At 43.2% G+C, this 20058-nt stretch overlaps 1 protein-coding gene and 1 long non-coding RNA gene across 2 annotated transcripts in view; both read left to right on the top strand.

Annotated features, from left to right (window-relative positions):
- Positions 1-20058, top strand: part of LOC310642467 — a 210696-nt gene that overhangs the window by 27870 nt on the left and 162768 nt on the right. The gene's annotated exons all lie outside the window — the stretch shown is intronic.
- LOC310642118 (calmodulin, striated muscle-like) lies at positions 15592-16056 on the top strand (the record flags this gene model as incomplete). Its single annotated transcript, XM_083365543.1, has 1 exon — positions 15592-16056. Exon 1 carries the CDS (start codon positions 15610-15612, stop codon positions 16054-16056), a length of 447 nt encoding a protein of 148 aa, XP_083221669.1. The 5' UTR covers positions 15592-15609.

Below are 20058 nucleotides of genomic sequence, written 5' to 3'. Positions count from 1 at the left end.
AATTCCTGAGCCAGCATGGGGGAACTATGGCCCCCCTCATGACTTGTGGACTTCAACTCCCAGAATTCCTGAGCCAGCCTGGCTCAGCTTGGAAACCTCTCCCTTTCCCCTCAGCATGGCTGGCTCAGGAATTCTGGGAGTTGAAGTCCACCAGTCATAAAAGAGCCGAGGTTGCCTACCGCTGTAAATCTCGAGGGAATGTCTTCTGAAAAATGGCTTTGCGAAGTTTGCAGTTGAGGAAATAAAAAATAGGGTTTATTTCTCTGGGTAGGGCACTTCCTATAAACGTGGCTGTGATTTATTAACTCGGATGTTAGGGCTAGGCATGTTGTGTCATGCAAATACATGGACATCGTCAGCCTGGTGGAGAACTTTTATATTCTATATGTTCATCTTGATAAGAAATCTTGGCAAATAATTGCTGGGCCCAATTGCGCAATGGGCCTTGTGCAATCCCCTTTCTCGGCGAGGAGTTGAGATTACTAGATTTTATCCAATCCGTGTTTTTTTTTATTGTTCCTTTGAACGTTTCAACAGCGCGGCCTATTTCAATTCTCCTTTAGTCAACAATCCGTGTCATTTTTTTCACGCCCACGCCTAGTGCAGTCTTTCCAGGCTTATCCGTAGACTTCCTATTCGTCTTTTTCAGCTTCTCCGTTCATCCCCATTTTGGATCAGGTTCCGGAAGGAAAATGATAAGAGCCATTTTGGCTTAGTGGTTAAAGCGTCAGGCTAGAAAGCAGGAGACGGTGAGTTCTAGTCCTGCCTCAGGCATGAAAGCTGGCTAGGTGGGTTTGGACCGATGACCAGGTGATGGTGAGTTCTAGTCCACCTTAGAGGAGACGGTGAGTTCTAGTCCACCTTAGACATGAAAGCCAGCTGGGTGACTTTGAGCCAATCACCAGGAGACGGTGAGTTCTAGTCCCGTCTCAGGCATGAAAATCCGCTAGGTGACTTTGGGCCAATCACTGGGAGACTGAATTCTAGTCCTGCATTGGGCGTGGAAGCCGGCCGGGTGACTTTGGGCCAATCACCAGGAGACAGTGAGTTCTAGTCCTGCATTGGGCATGGAAACAGGCTGGGTGACTTTGGGCCAATCACCAGGAGACTGTGAGTTCTAGTTTCACCTTAGGCATGAATGCCAGCTGGGTGACTTTGGACCAATGACCAGGTGATAGTGAGTTCTAGTCCCACCTTAGAAATAAAAATTGGCTAAGTGACCTTGAGCCGATCACCAGGAGGTTGTGAGTTCTAGTCCCGTCTTAGGCATGAAAGCCAGCTGGATGACTTTGGGCCAATCACCAGGAGACAGTGAGTTCTAGTCCTGTCTCAGGCATGAAAATTGGCTAGGTGACTTTGGGCCAATCACTGGGAGACTGAATTCTATTCCTGCATTGGGTGTGGAAGCCGGCTGGGTGACTTTGGGCCAATCATAAGGAGGCAATGAGTTCTAGTCCCACCTTAAGGGTGACCCTGAGGACACAGGCAAACTTCCAAGTGGCCTCAACGACTCTCTTAAAAAAATGCAAATGACCAGCTATCTGCAAGGAGTATAAATCCTTCCATTCCCCACCATCCGGTCAGAGCTGAAGAAGCTTCTTGGATGAGTAGCAAAAGGTCTTCAAAAACAAACAAATCCATTTGCCTCTTCCACTTTTGGGTATTAACTTTTTAGATATTTTAGAGTAGCTATATTTTTCCTTTCCTCTCAGTCAATTGTGACTCTTGCATTCGATTTGCTAATCTATGAACAATAAAGATTGGTTTGATCTTGGTAGTTCTTCTCTTAGCCTTTATCACGTTCTCAGTCCATCCCAACTTTGGCTAACCTTCCTGGAGGAAAGGAGAGGTTAATATGACCTCGATCTTCAAAATCCTTAGATTACTTTTTTCTTTTCTTTCCAGGATCGACGTTCCTCGATCTCCAGACCTTTTTTTTCTTTCTTTTTTAAAAAAAAAGATGACATTGAAATGCAGAATTCTCTTTTCAAGGGCCCGTTCAGCGAAAGTTCACAGAATCATCACAGTTGTTTTTTTTCTCCGACCCAAAATGTAACCAGAAACGCTGTTCAAAGCAGTGTCTGGTTTTTTGTCTCTCGCTGTGCGTGATGTGCCTTTGGAAAACATCTGGCACAAACCCGCTTGCTAAAAAGAAAGAAAGAAAGAAAGAAATGAAATCGAAACAATCAAAGTTTAATTCTTTGCAGCTGTCAGACTGCACGTCAGACAAGACATTAAATGGGGGAAGGACCCCACTGGATGGCGGTGGGCTGGTTCCAAAAAACGATACAAGAGATTTTTGGTTTTCATGAAACCATGACTAAACTTGGTTCTGCAGGGGGAGAACAAATCTTAGCCTGGATGTTGAACCTTCGGCAGAAAGCTTTATCTCCAAATCGTTATGGAACGGTGCAGCCTTCACAGCGAGAGGAATTTGTTGTCACTTTCCAGGCTTTTTCAACTTTCAGCAATCTTGTCTGTAGCTCTGGAATTTTATGGTAGTCCTTCCATCCAAGAACTAACCTATAAAGGAGAATATTTGTAACTCAGGGTGGAAAGAATAGAATAGAATAGAATAGAATAGAATAGAATAGAATAGAATAGAATAGAATAGAATAGAATAGAATAGAATAGAATAGAATAGAATAAAATAAAATAGAATAAAAAATAGGGAATAGAAATAGAATAGAATAGAGAATAGAGAATAGTGAATAGTGAATAGTAAATAGTAAATAGTGAATAGTGAATAGTAAATAGTGAATAGTGAATAGTGAATAGTGAATAGAATAGAAAATAGGGAATAGAATAGAATAGAATAGAATAGAATAGAATAGAATAGAATAGAATAATGGAGTGGAAGAATAGAATAGAATAGAATAGAATAGAATAGAATAGAATAGAATAGAATAGAATAGAAAATAGGGAATAGAAATAGAATAGAATAGAGAATAGAGAATAGAGAATAGAGAATAGAGAATAGAGAATAGTGAATAGTGAATAGTGAATAGTGAATAGTGAATAGTGAATAGAATAGAAAATAGGGAATAGAATAGAATAGAATAGAATAGAATAGAATAGAATAGAAGCTGGAAGGGACCTTGGAGGTCTTCTAGTCCACACACACACACACACACCCCGCTCAAGCAGGAGAATCTACACCATCTCAGACAAGTGACTGTCCATACTCCTCTTAAAAACCTCCAGTGATGGAGCGCCCACTATATATATAAAATTTACACAAATATGAGCTGTCACCGGTGTGACTACTGCCTGTCGATGGCCTTCAGGTTAGGCTGACACAGGAAATAAAGATTTGTCCCATGTTTGGGGCCTAGCAAGGTAATCTAAAAATAGTTAACAAGCATTTGACATATATCTCCCCTTGCTTCTCAGCTAACAAAGCGAGAGAGAGCCTGTGGCTTAGAGGTGAAAACAACTGCCTGATGTGCAATCAGCCCAGGTTTGAATCTCAGAAGGGTATGGCTGACTGATGAAAACTAATAAGTTTGAAATGCATACCAGTCTCCCTTAATTCTTTGTTAGCAATTTAACATTTACATATATATCTCCAGCCATTGATAAAATAAGTCCCAGGTTTGAAAATATTCTGCTTCTTCTTTTTCTTTCAACCTCAAAGCGAGGCTATCCATTTCCACACAGTCTAGTATTTTTTTAATTATTTCTTCCTCTGGTGGTATTTCTTCATTTCCCCCCCCCCCCAATATTGTGCAAATATGATTCTTGCCGCTGTTATGACATGTAAAATCAAATATATACTTTGTTTGTCAAGCTTCTCTGGCATTATACCTAATAAAAATAGTTCAGGTTTAAAACCTACATGTTTTCACAACATCTTTTCCAGCCAGGTATGTATTTTTGTCCAGTTATCTCTTTGCTTTAACACATGTCCACCATGCATGATAATAAGTGCCTGACTTGTGTTTACATTTCCAACATCTATCCGACATATTGTTAAACCTTTTTGCTGCTCTTGCTGGCAGCAAGTGCCATCTATAAAACATTTTATATTAAGTTTTCTTTGTAAGAAAGGTGAGGTTGTCAATTTATATAATTTTTTTCCCCACAGGTTCGGCCCTTTCTGTAAATCTATATTGCATCCAAAATTCTTTGCTCGTGTTGTTCTTCTTTCTTCAACTTGTTCATTTTCCATTTTCAAATTCCAATTTTTCTTAATTAATTTAAGAAACGATTTCTGGAGGCAAGCTGTTCCACGGGTTAACTGTCCACACTGTCAGGAAGTTTCTCCTTAATTCCAGGTTGCTTCTCTCCTTGGGTTAGTTCCCATCCGTTGTTTCTCATCCTGCCTTCTGGTGCTTTGGAGAATAAGTTATAATAATAATAACAATAAATAATAAATAAATAAATAAATAAATAAATAATAATAACAAGAAGAAGAAGAAGAAGAAGAAGAAGAAGAAGAAGAAGAAGAAGAAGAAGAAGAAGAAGAAGAAGAAGAAGAAGAAGAAGAAGAAGAAGTTGGAAGGGACCTTGGAGGTCATCTAGTCCAACCCCCTGCTCAGGCAGGAAACCTTATACCATTTCAGGCCCCCCTCTTCTTTGTGGCAGCCCCTCAAATACTGGAACGCTGCTATCATGTCTCCCCTATTTCTTCTTTTCTTTAGACTAGCCAAGAGGTAGGCAACCTCGGCTCTTTTAGGACTCATGGACTTCAACTCCCAGAATTCTTGAGTCAACATAGCTGACTCAGGAATTCTGGGAGTTGAAGTCCATGAGTCCTAAAAGAGTCGAGGTTGCCTACCCCTGGACTAGCCAAACCCAAGTCCTGCAGCCGTTCTTCGTATGTTTTGGTCTCCAGGCCTTGGATCATCCTAGTTTTTCTTCTCTATTTTTTTTTTCTATACTCTCAACATCTTTTTTTGTGATATGGTGACCAAAACTGGCTCCAGTATTCCAGGTGTGGTCTCACTAAACTTGGGATTGGTGAAACCTAGGAAGTATGGAAATGATTAAATAGAGTGTTCAACAAGATCCAGAGACACTCTGAAGAAATGGGCCTGTCCAATGGCTTCTGCCCTTTGTTGTTGTGGTGACACACAGACAACCACACATACGTGATCGGCCCTTGAGGCAACACGACACAAAGCAATGTATATTTTTATTTATTTATTTTATTTTAATCCCATTTATATCCCGCCCTTCTCCGAAGACTCAGGGCGGCTTACAATCTAAGCACAAATTAAATATTTACTAGTTTCTGGGCAAGACCTATTTAACTTGCACATATTTTAATCCTGCATTTATACATTTTAAATTTTATACCGTACAGGAAGTCTTATTTTAATTGTGAGTCTTCCCACGGGAATAAAGAAAAAACAAACAATCCCTGGACAGGATCGCTGATCTTATAAATAGTGAATTAATTTTCTGGCTATTCATGTATTTCATTTGTAAATCGCATGTCAGCCTGGAGGTACGGTTTACAAATCTTACCTACCAGTTGTGTAAGCCTGACGTTGTGATGTTCCAGATGTCACTGGCATAAACAACCTTTAGCGACACAGATTATTTAAATTCCTGCCTTGTGACTGTTGTTAATTTGTTGACTAACCTTAAATTGAGGGTTTGGTTGCTGTTTGGCTCACCTAAATCTGGACTGGGCTGCATGCAAATATTATATGTTCGTAGCTTAGTTTTTTCAAACTTGGTAACTTTAAGATGAGTGGACTGAGGAATTCTGGGAATTGAAGTCTTAAAGCAGGCCGGCTGGGGAACTCTGGGAGTGGAAGTCCACCCGTCTTTAAGTTGCCAAGTTTGAAAAACAGAACTGTGGAAAGGGAGGTGGTAAAATGAGGCCAAACCCGCTTAACAACTGCCTCCTTTAGCAATAGAAATTTTTGCATTCAGTTCTGGTCGTAAGTAGAGGATTATCTGGATCTGTACTGAGCTGAGGCAATTGCTCGAGACGAAACACGACAGAGGAAAAGTCTCACTTAAATAATTCAGGTGAACAACCAGAATTAAGAAGACCCCCCCACCCCCACCCGCCATCTTGTTAAATAGAGTGTTCAACAAGATCCAGAGACACATTGAAGAAATGGGCCTGTCCGATGGCTTCTGCCCTTTGCCATTGTGGTGACACACACACACCCCACCAGCAGAAGACCACGAAACCACGATCCTTTTTCCAAACTTCTCGGACGTCCCATCCTTAAGAACGAAAACCTTCACTGGGTGCCAAAATCCATGTTTCGCACAACTTTTGTGGTTCTCTCAAAAGGATTTTTTCCAGGCCAACGGAAACTTTTGGACTTTGGAAAGCATGTGAAGTGGTCCCCGGATGGCGGGGGCTCTCCTGTTTTACCAAATAGCATCCTTGGACGGGGTGGGGTGGGGGAGGGAAATGTCAACTTACGAAACCCTTTTTTTTTCCCCCAGAAGGTAGAGCGGTGGAGTGGTTAGTGCTCAGGATCTTCTTTGCCACTCAATTGCTCCTGTGTCAAGATGGCCGATGAAAACTGAACCGTGGGGCCGAAGGATTCTTGATAGACAGGCAGTCCTTGAGCAAAGCAGCCCTAGATTGTATCAGCAAAGGATCAAGGTCACATAAAGTGCTAATACCACTTCACGACGCCTTGGTAAGGCCACACTTGGAATACTTGCACCCAGTTTGGGTTGCCAGGATACAACAAAGATGCTGAGACTCTACAAAGGATGCTGAGAGGAGCAACAAAGATGATTAGGGGATTGGAGATTAAAATTGGTTATGTCCAGTTTGATGAAGAGAAGGACCAGGGGGGACATGATAGCAGTCTTCCAATATCTCAGGGGGTCCCACAAAGAAGAGGGAGTCAAGCTATTCTCCAAAGCGCCTGAAGGCAGGACAAGAAGCAACGGATGGAAACTAACCAAGGAGAGAAGCAACCTGGAACTAAGGAAAAACTTCCTGACAGTGAGGACAATTAGCCAGTGGAACAACCTGCCTCCAGAAGCGGTGAATGCTCCAACACTGGAAGTTTTTAAGAAGAGACTGGACAGTCGTCTGTCTGAAATGGTCTAGGCTGGGGAAGTCTGACTCAAAGGAGAGGCAGGCAGATAAGTTCCCAACTGTTTTTACCAGAAAAGATCTGGAATTCTGCTCTGCTGGAGAATTACATGTTGTCCTCACCCTCCCGGCTCCTTCCAAGGAACCAGACCCAAAGCTGAGCTTATCGGCGCCCGGTGGCCTGGCCATCAAATTCCCCACCTCTTTATTTAGCAAACGAGCCAGAAAGGGAAGCTTTACTCAAAGTAGTCTTTGCTTTTCCTGGCATTTGCATCATGGTCCTCTGCAAAGCTGGGCCAGGAAAGGCATTTTTCTGCCATGGGAAGGTGCAGAGAATTCGACCTTATCCGATAACATTTGTGGATAATCCTAGACTTTTTTTTTCTTCTTCTTCTCCTTTGCAGCCACGTTCTCCCTGACTGAGCAACTCAGGAGTTTCTCCTAACCATGTCAAACAAACTATGGTTGATTTGGAGTTGGGGGACGAGGAGGAGGAGGAGGAAGAGGAAGAGGAAGAGAAGGACTATGGGGTCCTTGGAGCTCTCTGAGCTTGGTTGTTTTCTTGCAGACGTTTCATGACCCAACTAGAGAACATTATCAGTGCTAGAAAGGAGTGGAAAGGAGGAGAAGGAAGGAAGGAAGGAAGGAAGGAAGGAAGGAAGGAAGGAAGGAAGGAAGGAAGGAAGGAAGGAAGGAAGGACTGAGTGATTGACTGTGGGGTCCCTGGTGCTCTCCGAGCTTGGAGGTTTTCTTGCAGACGTTTCTTGACCCAACTAGGTAACACCATCATTGCTAGAAGGGAGGAGGGTTGTGGAGAGGAAGAACAGGAGGAGGAGGAGGTAAAGCGAAAAAGAGCAAGGGACTATGGCCTTGCAGGTCAGGGGACAAGCGCCACAATTCATTTTATTATTTATTTACATCCTGCCTTTATTGTGGCCTTTTATGTAAACGACTCAAAGCTCTAATACTCCTTCCTGCTCCTATTTTCCCACAACAACAACCCTGTGAGGTGGGTTGAACAGAGAGAGTGTGTGTGATTGACCCAAACCACCCAGCCAGCTTTCATTCCTACGGCGGGGCTAGAACTCACCGTCTCCTCGTGATTGGCCCAAAGTCACCCAGCTGGCTTTCGTGCCTAAGGTGGAACTAGAACTTAACCTCTCCTGCCATAAGATAAGGTCTAGAAACCTCAGAGAAAAACAATATTTAATATCTGACTGTTTTGTAGTTTAGCTTTTCATGATGTTGCAAGTTCCCTAGAGCCACTTGACAACCAGATGGGCAACACATACTTTTATTTAATTAAAAAAACCATCAGCCACCCAAAGACACCCCTGGGCAGGATAGGTGACATACTGTAATTGTCTAATCCATCAATCAATCAATCAATCAATCAATCAATCAATCCACTGTTTGACATCCCTTGTTGAATCCTTCTAGCCGTGTCTGCCTTCTCCTTCAGAAGAAAACCCTTAGTTTGCCTCTGGACCACACTTAAAGTCCAGCTGCCTCCAGCGGTGTGCAGTTCCCAGACTCCAGATGTGGGACGCCTTAAGCGAAGGTGTGTGATGTTGGCAGCTTTGTGGCTGGGCCACAAAAATTGTTCTGGAGGGTGGGCTTCTGTGGAATGAAGATGGGTTTCACACTATGAGCGGGTTGAGGACCATCAACCCTTTAGTTCGGGGGCCTTCAAACTTGGCAACTTTAAGACTGGTGGACTTCAACTCCCAGAATTCCTCAGCCAGCCCTGAGGGCTGGCTGAGGAATTCTAGGAGTTGAAGTCCATCAGTCTTAAAGTTGCCAAGTTTGAAGGCCCCTGCTTTAGTTGACGGTCTCCAAGTTTGAAAACAGATGGTAACATCCCCAGGGTTTAATGTGACCAAGTTCCTTAGATACAGCCGCCGTGTGTGATTGTGGGCAGGATGAGTTGATTGGAGGGAGACGGTATTATTTCTTTGGTCAGCGGGCCTTCTCCGGGGCTGATTAGATGCTGGTTCCGGCTTATCTTCATCTTGGTTTTATGGGTTACCGATCCGTCAATGGGGCTGATTTCTCTTCAACTCGACATCCCCAATTCCAGCAACCGTTCTTTATATGTTTTAGGCTCCCGTCCCCTGATCATCTTTGTTGCTCTTCTCTGCGCTCTTTCTAGAGGAGAGAGACTGAAGCTGAAGGTCAAATATTTTGGCCACCCAGTGAGGAGATGGGACTCCTTGGAGAAGACGCCGCTGTTGGGAGAGATGGAAAGCAGAAGGAGAAGGGGACGGCAGAGGACGAGGTGGTTAAATTAGGGTCACTGACGCAACGAATGTGAATTTTGGCAATCTCTGGGAAACAATGGAGGACAAGGGGGTGCTGAGGGGTGCTGTGCTGCATGGAGAAGAAGAACCGGACACAACTTAGCAACTGAACAACAAAGGTGCTAAAATTAGGGGCTGCCCCAAAGAAGAGGGAGTCTAGCTATCCTCCAAAGCGCTATCCTCAAGGCAGGACAAGAAGCAACGGATGGAAACTAACCAAGGAGAGAAGCAACCTGGAACTAAGGAGGAATTTCCTGACTGTGAGAACGATTAACCAGTGGAACAGCTTGCCACCAGAAGTTGTGGGTGCTCCAACAGTGGAGGTTTTTAAGAAGAGACTGGACAGCCATTTGTCTGAAATGGTATAGGGTTTCCTTCCTGAGCAGGGGGTTGGACTAGATGACCTCCAACGTCCCTTCCAACTCTGTTATTCTATTCTATTCTATTCTATTCTATTCTATTCTATTCTATTCTATTCTATTCTATTCTATTCTATTCTATTCTATTCTATTCTATTCTATTCTATTCTATTCCAATTTTGTATACTCTATTCTATTTTCTCTATTCCATTCCATTCCATTCCATTCCATTCCATTCCATTCCATTCCATTCTATTCCATTCCATATTTTCTATTCTATTTCCTATTCTATTCTATTCTATTCTATTCTATTCTATTCTATTCTATTCTATTCTATTCTATTCTATTCTATTCTATTCTATTCTATTCTATTCTATTCTATTCTATTCTATTCCTTATTCTATTCTATTCTATTCTTTTTCTTTTTCTATTCTTTTTCTTTTTCTATTCATACTTGAGAGCTAAAGTGCCTGCAATCTAAGAATTCCATTCCAGGAACCACCTACTTCTTCTTCTTTTAAATAAACATTGGAAATGTGTAAATCGGAACTTTTGTTGCTTTGTTCAATCAAAGTTCCCAATTTAAATCTGCCTCGGATCAGCAACTAGAGATGGAAGGAAGTCTACGGTGGGTTGATGTCACTTGGCTGCCTGCCACAGGTTGGGTGGATGTGATTTTTACCCTCTTTTTTGGCTACACCAGACCTTTCCTTCCTAAGGGGCCCACCACAACAATTCCTTTGGGTAGGGGAAATTTTTTGGAAAAAAAAAGTCATGTTTTTCTCCCTCGGCTGGCGAGAGATTCCAGGACGTGATTTAATACATCTGGATGGAATTAAATTGAGTGGAGGGGGGCTGTCTGAATCTTTCCATTTTGGAAAATAAAAGCCTTTTTTTTTTCCTCTCTCTCTCTCTTTTTTAAATGGCTGGCACGCTCACGTTTCAGAAAAGATCCTAAAGGGAGCATGGCGCTCATTAAAACGGGGTCAGGAATTTCCAAAGGAAAGCAAAACAGTGACACGAAACGTTATTTCCACCGGCAACATGCCTTCGCTGTTTTTATTATGTCAAACAATTATATATATATATATATATATTTGAGGTTTGGGAGGGGAGGACTCAGAGAATTTGCCCATCGGGTGGAAAATTACCCAAAAAAGAAGCTTGTCCTCGACTTACGACCGAAATTGAGCCCAATGTTTCTGTGGCTGAGGCAGTTGCTAAGTGAGATTTTGCCCCGTTTTATGACCTTTCCTGCTACCGTTCTTAAGTGAATCATCACAGCCGTTCAGTCAGCCACACGGATCTTAAGGGGATCCAGCTTCCCCCTTGACTTTGCTCGCCGGAAAGTCACAAAAGGGAGATCACGTGACCTCCCAGGATGCTGCAACAGTCATAAGTACACGCCAGTTGCCAAGGGTCTGAATTTTGATCACATGATCAAGGGGATGCCGCCACGGTCGCCAGCGTGAAAACCGGTTCTAAGCCACTTTTTTCAGTGCCGTTATAGTTCGAACTATGGCCCTTGACAGGGAGTATGTAGGAGTTAATTTTCTTCATTAAGCAGTTAAACCCAGCAAACTGATTGGGGAATACCAGGTGGATACAAGATGGGGTGGCAAATAAATTTAGAAAGAAAGAAAGAGAGAGAGAGAGAGAAATAAGAGAAAGGAAGGAAGGAAGGAAGGAAGGAAGGAAGGAAGGAAGGAAGGAAGGAAGGAAGGAAGGAAGGAAGGAAGGGAGAAAGAATGAAGAAATAGAAAGAGAGAGAGAGAAAAAGAAAGAGAAAGAAAGAGAAAGAGAAAAAGAAAGGGAGAGAAAGAAGGAAAAAAGAAAGAAAGAAAAAAGAGAAAGGAAGGAAGGAAGAGAGAAAGAAAGAAAGAGAGAAAGAATGAAGAAATAGAAAGAGAGAGAGAAAAAAGAAAGAGAAAGAAAGAGAAATAGAAAAAGAGAGGAAGAGAAAGAAGAAAAAAGAAAGAAAAAAGAGAAAGGAAGGAAGGAAGGAAGGAAGGAAGGAAGGAAGAGAGAAAGAGAGAAAGAATGAAGAAATAGAATTGAGAGAGAAAAAAAGAAAGAAAAAGAAAGAAATAGAAAAAGAGAGGGAGAGAAAGAAGAAAAAAGAAAGAAAAAAAGAGAAAGGAAGGAAGGAAGGAAGGAAGGGAGAAAGAAAGAAAGAAGAAATAGAAAGAGAGAGAGAGAAAAAGAAAGAAAAAGAAAGAGAAATAGAATAAGAGAGGGAGAGAAAGAAGGAAAAAAGAAAGAAAGAAAAAAGAGAAAGGAAGGAAGGAAGGAAGGAAGGAAGGAAGGAAGGAAGGGAGAAAGAGAGATAGAATGAAGAAATAGAAAGAGAGAGAGAAAAAAGAAAGAAAAAGAAAGAGAAATAGAAAAAGAGAGGGAGAGAAAGAAGGAAAAAAGAAAGAAAAAAGATGAAGGAAGGAAGGAAGGAAGGAAGGAAGGAAGGAAGGAAGGAAGGAAGGAAGGAAGGAAAAATACACTTCAGTTGAAGTTGTCAACTCCAAGTGTATTTTCTGGCATGCAATCAAGAAAAATGAAAACCAATCTATCAGAATAGAGTTGGAAGGGACCTTGGAGGTCATCTAGTCCAACCCCCTTCTCAGGCAGGAGACCCTCTACCATTTCAGACCAATGGTTGTCCAGTCTCTTCTTAAAAACTTCCAGTGTTGGAGCATTCACCGCTTCTGGAGGCAGGTTGTTCCACTGGTTAATCGTCCTCACTGTCAGGAAGCTTCTCCTTAGTTCCAGGTTGCTTCTCTCACTGATTGGTTTCCATCCGTTGCTTCTTATCCTGCCTTCTGGTGCTTTGGAGAATAATTTGACCCACCACCTTCTTTGTGGCAGCCCCTCAAATACTGGAACGCTGCTATCATGTCCCCCCCCCCCCGGTCCTTCTTTTCTCTAGACTGGCCGTTCCCAAATCCTGTGTTTTAGTCTCCAGGCCTTTTAATCGTCAGAATTGCTCTTCTCTGCACTTTTTCCCAAAGTTTCAACCTCTTTTTTTCACATGGTGGGGACCAAAGCTGGATGGTCTTTGCACGCTGCTTTTCGTTGACTGGGTGAGAACTAACTTTCCTGTCGCTCTCGTGAGACTGGCCGATGTTTTCCCTGCCAGCTGACCATACGTTGAACAAAGCCATTTATCTGGACTCTCGGACGGTCCATCCGAATGGGAAAAGCAGCGTTTTTGACACTCCCTGGGATTTTCAAGTTAACTTCACTTGCAAGCCGCACGGTTTTCTGCCAAGGAAAGTGAGCACAGGAGAAGAGAAGGGCCACATTGGGCCAAATTAGCACGATCGGTTTGAATTAGCGCAGCGCTCGGAGCATTTTAAGCACGCCGGGCGCCCGCTGACTCCTTTGCATTTCCCATCTTGCGTCCACGTGGAAAGTTTCAAACTTCTGCCTCTGCTCGAGGACTCTCCATTTCTTTCGATCTATTTTTAACCTGTTCCGCTGCTCCGTGGGAAGATCATGTTGTTAGACGGAATGTAAAGCCCAAAGTAGGATAGTCCTTGATTTACGACCATTTGTTTCATGCTTGTTTGAAGCTACAACGTCACTAAAAATAAAAAAGAGATTTAGGACAAATGTTCACCCAGCCATTGCAGCAGGATCCACGTGATCAAAATTCAGACATTTAATAAAGGACATTGATTGCTTATCGAGATTTATTAAGACATGTATAAGCCAAAAAAAATGTATTTATAAATGCGATATTGAAGTTTACACTGAATTTTGATACAATTAGAAATTTATTAGCTTAATTATGAAATAACAAATGTTAGGGGAAACAGAAGAATTATTTTTGATGATGTAAGCTGAGATACCTACTAAAGATTGTATTACTGAACTATTGTTTAACCCAATTACCACATTGCCTTCTAAATTTGTTGTTGTTGTTGTTAGTTGCGAAGTCATGTCCGACCCATCGTGACCCCATGGACAACGTTCCTCCAGGCCTTCCTGTCCTCTATCATCTTCTGGAGTCCATTTAAGCTCATCCCTACACCTTCTAAATACTTATATGTAAAACTGGAAAATTAATAAAATACCTTTTTAAAAAAAAATTCAAACATTTGACAGTAGACTCATATTTACGGCGGTTTGCAATGTGCCGGGGTCATGTGATCCCCTCATGTGACATTCTGACGAGCAAAGTCAATGGGTGAGTGGGAGCCAGATTCACTTAACTTGTTACTAAACACAGCAAGGGGTTGGACAAAAGCAGAAAGTCAGACTAGATGACCTTCAAGGTCCCTTCCAACTTTATTATTATTATAAACAAATAAGCTACAGATAGATCTTGACTTAACAACAGTTCATTTATTGACCATCCACAGTTACAACGGCGCTGAAAAAAGGGACTTATGACCCTTTATAACACAAGACTGTTGCAGCATCCCGGCGGTCACGTGATCAATATTCAGACGCTTGGCAACTGGCATGTACTTATGACTGTTGCAGTGTCCCTGGTTCACACAATCCAGCAAAGTCAATGGGGGGAAACCAGATTCATTTAACAACCATGTTCCTAACTAAAGAACTGCAGTGATTCGCTCCATAATTGCGGCAAGAAAGGTCATAAAATGGGGCAAAACTCATTTAACCACTGTCTCCCTTAGCAGCAGAAATTCCGGTCATAAGTCGAGGACATCCAAGAGCATCACGTTTTTTCTGGTTGAGAGAGTTGAAAAAAAATAAAAATTCCGTATCGGACTTAATACATCTTGTAGTGATTTATAAAACTCTGCAGGTAATCCATCCGGGCCAGGAGTCTTATCCTTTTTTTTTTTTTGCCTTTTCATAGCCTCTATAATCTCCATCATTGATATTTTTCCATTTAATATGTTTCGAATATTCTCTGGAATTTGGGGCAAGTCTGCTTTTTTTTAAGTACTGCTGTATTTTTTTCCTTTGGGAATTTCCTCCGCCTTATAGAGTCTCTCATAGTAATCTTTAATGATTTTTTTTTTAAAAAAAATTGTATCATTTGGAAATTGTAATTCACCTTTTGGATCTTGCAGCTTGTTTATCATTTTTTTTCTCTTGTATTAAGATGTATTCCAGCCTGAGCAGGGGGTTGGACTAGATGACCTCCAAGTTACCTTCCAACTTGGAGTTCTTTTTCTTCGACTCTGGCATCTCCTGGTGCAGCGATATCAATCAGCTGTACGCTTCGGTTCTCTAGGACTGTGATATTTGGCGTGTTGTGTTCCAAATGGCGATCTGTCTATATTCGGAAGTCCCACAAGATCTTCACTGTCTCATTCTCGACAACTTTTCCCCCCCTATGTTCCCACGACTTTTCGGACACAGGCAAGTCGTATTTTTTACACAATGCCCAGTGGATTAAGTTTAGCAACTCGATTACGCGATTTTGCTACACTCACATATTTATTTATATTTATTTATTTATATTATATTTATTTATATTTATCTTTATTTATATTAAATGTGAAACAGTTTCAACTTTGCAAAGTTGGCAATTTGGATTGTCAGTAGATTTCTGTATCTTCGCTTTCATGGCATTAGTTTGTAGTGCTTGTTCTTGAGCAGGCAGTATTATTATTACTATTATTACTATTACTATTATTATGTATTGTCCGATACTGAAAGAACTGTGTAATGAAATTCTCTTGGAGGCTAAAATACCAAATACATGGAGTGAAGCTAACGTTACCGTAACACCTAAAGAAAAAAAAATTAAAAATTGAGCATGGTGCACCCTCTGCCGACTTCCCTACTACGTGATGCTTCCTCAAACCAACCGGCCCACATCCAGGCCTTGAGGGCGAGGACTCATCTTTCTCGTTCCTTCGCCGCGTCCCCGTCCTGCACCAGCTTTTCCTGTTGTGTTTGTGGTGTTTGAGAAGCGCGACAGACGTGGGTGTGGGATCAGAGAAGCAACATGGCCAAACGGCTCTCGGAGGGAGAAATTGGGGAACTCAGAGAAGCCTTCGCCCTCTTCGATCAAGATGGCGACGGGCTGATCACCTCCAAGGAGGTGGTGGCCGTAATGAGATCCCTCGGGAAAAACCCCACGGAAGCTGAGGTACGAAGCATCATCGGCGAGATCGAGGCCCACCAGGGAAAGGCCAATTTCCCGAGGCTCCTGTCGGTGATGGCCAGGAGGACCAGGCACTCTGACACGGAGGAGGAGATCCGAGCAGCTTTCCGCGTCTTCGATCGGAATGGAGACGGCTACGTCAACACGGCAGAGCTGCGACACGCCTTGACCACCGTGGGCGAGAAGCTGACAGAGGAAGAGGCAGAGGTGTTGATCAAGGAGATGGACCAAAAAGGGGATGGGAAGGCCAACTATGAAGAATTTGCACGAATAATGGTGGAGAAGTGACACAAGGTACGGTGTCTTACCAGGTTGGTTATTCGTCTAGCAGGGGTAGGCAAACGTGGCTCTTTTATGACTCGTGGACTTCAACTCCCAGAATTCCTGAGCCAGCATGGGAGAACATTTGGCCCCTTCATGATTTGTGGACTTCAACTCCCAGAATTCCTGAGCAGGCTTGGGGGAACTATGGCCCCTTCATGACTCGTGGACTTCAACTCCCAGAATTCCTGAGCCAGCATGGGGGAACTATGGCCCCTTCATGACTCATGGACTTCAACTCCCAGAATTCCTGAGCCAGCATGGGGAAACTAAGGCCCCTTCATGACTGGTGGACTTCAACTCCCAGAATTCCTGAGCCAGCATGAGGGAACTATGGCCCCCTAATGACTCATGGACTTCAACTCCCAGAATTCCTGAGCCAGCATGGGGGAACTATGGCCCCTTCATGACTCATGGACTTCAACTCCCAGAATTCCTGAGCCAGCATGGGGAAACTAAGGCGCCTTCATGACTGGTGGACTTCAACTCCCAGAATTCCTGAGCCAGCATGGGGGAAAGTTTGGCCCCTTCATGATTTGTTGACTTCAACTCCCAGAATTCCTGAGCCAGCATGGGGGAACTATGGCCCCTTCATGACTCGTGGACTTCAACTCCCAGAATTCCTGAGCCAGCGTGGGGGAACTATGACCCTTCATGACTTGTGGACTTCAACTCCCAGAATTCCTGAGCCAGCGTGGGGGAACTATGGCCCCCTAATGACTCATGGACTTCAACTCCCAGAATTCCTGAGCCAGCGTGGGGGAAGTATGGCCCCCTAATGACTCATGGACTTCAACTCCCAGAATTCCTCAGCCAGCATGGGGAAACTAAGGCCCCTTCATGACTGGTGGACTTCAACTCCTAGAATTCCTGAGCCAGCGTGGGGGAAGTATGGCCCCCTAATGACTCATGGACTTCAACTCCCAGAATTCCTCAGCCAGCATGGGGAAACTAAGGCCCCTTCATGACTGGTGGACTTCAACTCCTAGAATTCCTGAGCCAGCATGGGGAAACTAAGGCCCCTTCATGACTGGTGGACTTCAACTCCCAGAATTCCTGAGCCAGCATGGCTCAGCTTGGAAACCTCTCTCTTTCCCCTCAGGCTGGCTGGCTCAGGAATTCTGGGAGTTGAAGTCCACGAGTCATAAAACAGCCAAGGTTGCCTACCCCTAGTAGGGTTCTGTTATGAAACAGATGGTGGGACCCAGCAATGATACGTCTTTTCTGCTGTAGGTCCCCCCCTCATTCCCCCTCTTTTAACCCTAAACCATGGGTTTGTTTGGCCAGCATTGAAGATCTGAGGGAGAGCCCTGAAAAGTGATTGTTCTCCGGCTTTCCCGGCCTTGTTGGCTGATTTACGTTACCTCTTTATTTTAACTTATTTCTGATTGTTTATAAATTGTTAGGGAGGCTTTAACTGTTGTGGTGGCGTTGTAGGCTGCCCGAGTCACACGTTTGTGAGATGGCTGGCTATATAAATATGCCGAATAAATAAATGCTAATCGTTTTTCAAGAGAGGATTTGAAGCGGAAGCGTTTCAAATTTGAAGCAGGCCTCCGGCAGGTCACACAACCCTTCCATAGTCAGAACAAGGCCAGGATTCTTCCATTAAAGTTAGAAACTTCCAATATATATCGACCTCGGCATGATTCAAATTCAAAATGTTTTGCCAGAGTGGAGAAATGGTAGGGTAATCTCAAAATTGTCTGAAATGGTGTAGGGTTTCCTGCCTGAGCAGGCGGTTGGACTAGATGACCTCCAAGGTCCCTCCCAAATACTTCTTCTTCTTCTTCTTCTTCTTCTTCTTCTTCTTCTTCTTCTTCTTCTTCTTCTTCTTCTTCTTCTTCTTCTTCTTCTTCTTCTTCTTCTTCTTCTTCTTCTTCTTCTTCTTTTTCTTCTTCTTCTTCTTCTTCTTCTTCTTCTTCTTCTTCCTTCTTCTTCTTCTTCTTCTTCTTCTTCTTCTTCTTCTTCTTCTTCTTCTTCTTATTATTATTATTATTATTATTATTATTATTATTATTATTATTATTATTTCACACAGGAGGCAGGACTATAAGCAGTTAGTCAAGCTCCCAAGGTTGAAAGAACAATAATGCATATTGAAGAAAAATTAGGATTTTTTCCCCCTGCAATATAATGAAGGAATTCCAGCAACGGCCGTGTTTCAGGAAGAAATCTTAGGTTGGTTTTTCTGAATCTGGGCAACTTTAAGACGTGTGGACCTCAACCCCAGCAGCATGCTGGCTAGGTCTGAAAGCTGGACTTTCACACCCCTTAAAAGTTGCCAAGATTCAAAAGCATGGCCTAGAGAGAGAGACGATACTTAGACTTGGAACACAGAACATAGGGACCTCAGAGGTCTTCTAGTCCAACCCCCTGCACAAGCAGGAGAACTTACACCATCCTATGCTATTATTTTGTAAATATCGGACTGCCCAGATCCCTGTCTTGTGTGCAGAAAAGGCTCTTTCCGTTCCATCGTGTTGTGTGTGTGTTGTTTTTTTTACTGACTGTGAGAAATAACTCTCCCAGGTAAGAATAAGGGTGGATGTAACCTCACGATTTCGCATTTCATTTAAATGCAGGAAATTGTTATCTTTGTGTGTGATCAAATTAAAAGGTGGACCTGGGCATGCCTGGCTTTCCTTGGTGCCTTCAAGAGAGCTTGCAACGAACAATCTCCATATTCCCAGCCAGCGTGACTTCGAAGTTGTATTCTCAAAACATCTGATGGATACCAGATTGCTGACTTTGGCTCTGTGTGTGTGTGTGTGTGTGTGTGTGTGTGTGTGAGGAAGGTGTTGAGAATGAAAATGTCCCATATTAAACATAAGGCTTCAGAAGTATTTTTCCGTCTTTCGTTTATTTGTTCTGTGGGGTCCTTGCTGCTCTCTGAGCTGGGTGGTTTTCTTGCAGACGATTCACTACCCAACTACGTAACATCATCAGTAGACAAGGAGGAGGAGGAGGAAGAGGAGGAGGAGGAGGAGGAGGAGGAGGAGGAGGAGGAAGAGGAGGAGGAGGAGGAGGACTGTGGGGCCCTTGCTGCTCTCGGAGCTTAGTTGTTGTCTTGCAGACATTTCATTACCCAACTAAGGAACATCATCAGTTCTAGAAGGGAGGGGGATTTGAAGGAAGGAGGAGGAGGAGGAGGAGGAGGAGGAGGAGGAGGAGGAGGAGGAGGAGGAGGAGGACTGTGGGGTCCTTGGTGCTCTCTGAGCTTGGTTGTTTTCTGGCAGACATTTCATTACCCAACTAGGTAACATCATCAGTGCTAGAAGGGAGAGGAGTTTGCAAAGAGGTGGAGGAGGAGGAGGAGGAGGAGGAGGAGGAGGAGGAAGACTGTGGGGTCCTTGGTGCTCTCTAAGCCTGGTTGTTTTCGTAAAGATGTTTCATGACCCAACTAGGCAACATCATCAGTATTAGAAGGGAGTGGTGTTTGCAGAAAGGAGGAGGAAGAGGAGGAGGAGAAGGATGAAGAGGAGGAGGAGGAGGAGGAGGAGAATTGTGGGATCCTCGGTGCTCTCTGAGCTTGGCTGTTTTCTTTCAGACATTTCATTACCCAACTAAGTAACATAATCAGTGCTGAAATATTCTGGTCTATCAGTATATTTGTTACTTGTTGGTAGTTTTCCTCCCCAGCATGCTTGGGAGAAGAGAAATGAGGATATTCAACGAAACACGATAATCTTCTTTTACTTTTGCCTCCATCTTTGCTGCAACCTTTTCATTCGTTCATTCATTCATTCATTCATTCATTCATTCATTGGCCACCCATTTCATCTAGAGTCACCTCTAGACAAAACCCAACAGAGTGAACAAGAGGAGACAAAACATTAGAGCATTAAGGTCATAAACCTTAATGTTAAAATTAAAAATAGAATTCAGAACCATGGCTAGTGAAGGGAGCAAGGTGCAAACAGGTGGAGGTGGCTTCTTTATTGGACCAGAGATCGTAGTTTATCGTTG

This window comes from Vipera ursinii, assembly GCF_947247035.1.
Source record: "Vipera ursinii genome assembly, chromosome: 6".
In the NCBI taxonomy this organism is placed as follows: Eukaryota; Metazoa; Chordata; class Lepidosauria; order Squamata; family Viperidae; genus Vipera; species Vipera ursinii.
Note: the sequence above shows the minus strand (reverse complement) of the source record. Positions and strands in the feature narration are given on the sequence as shown.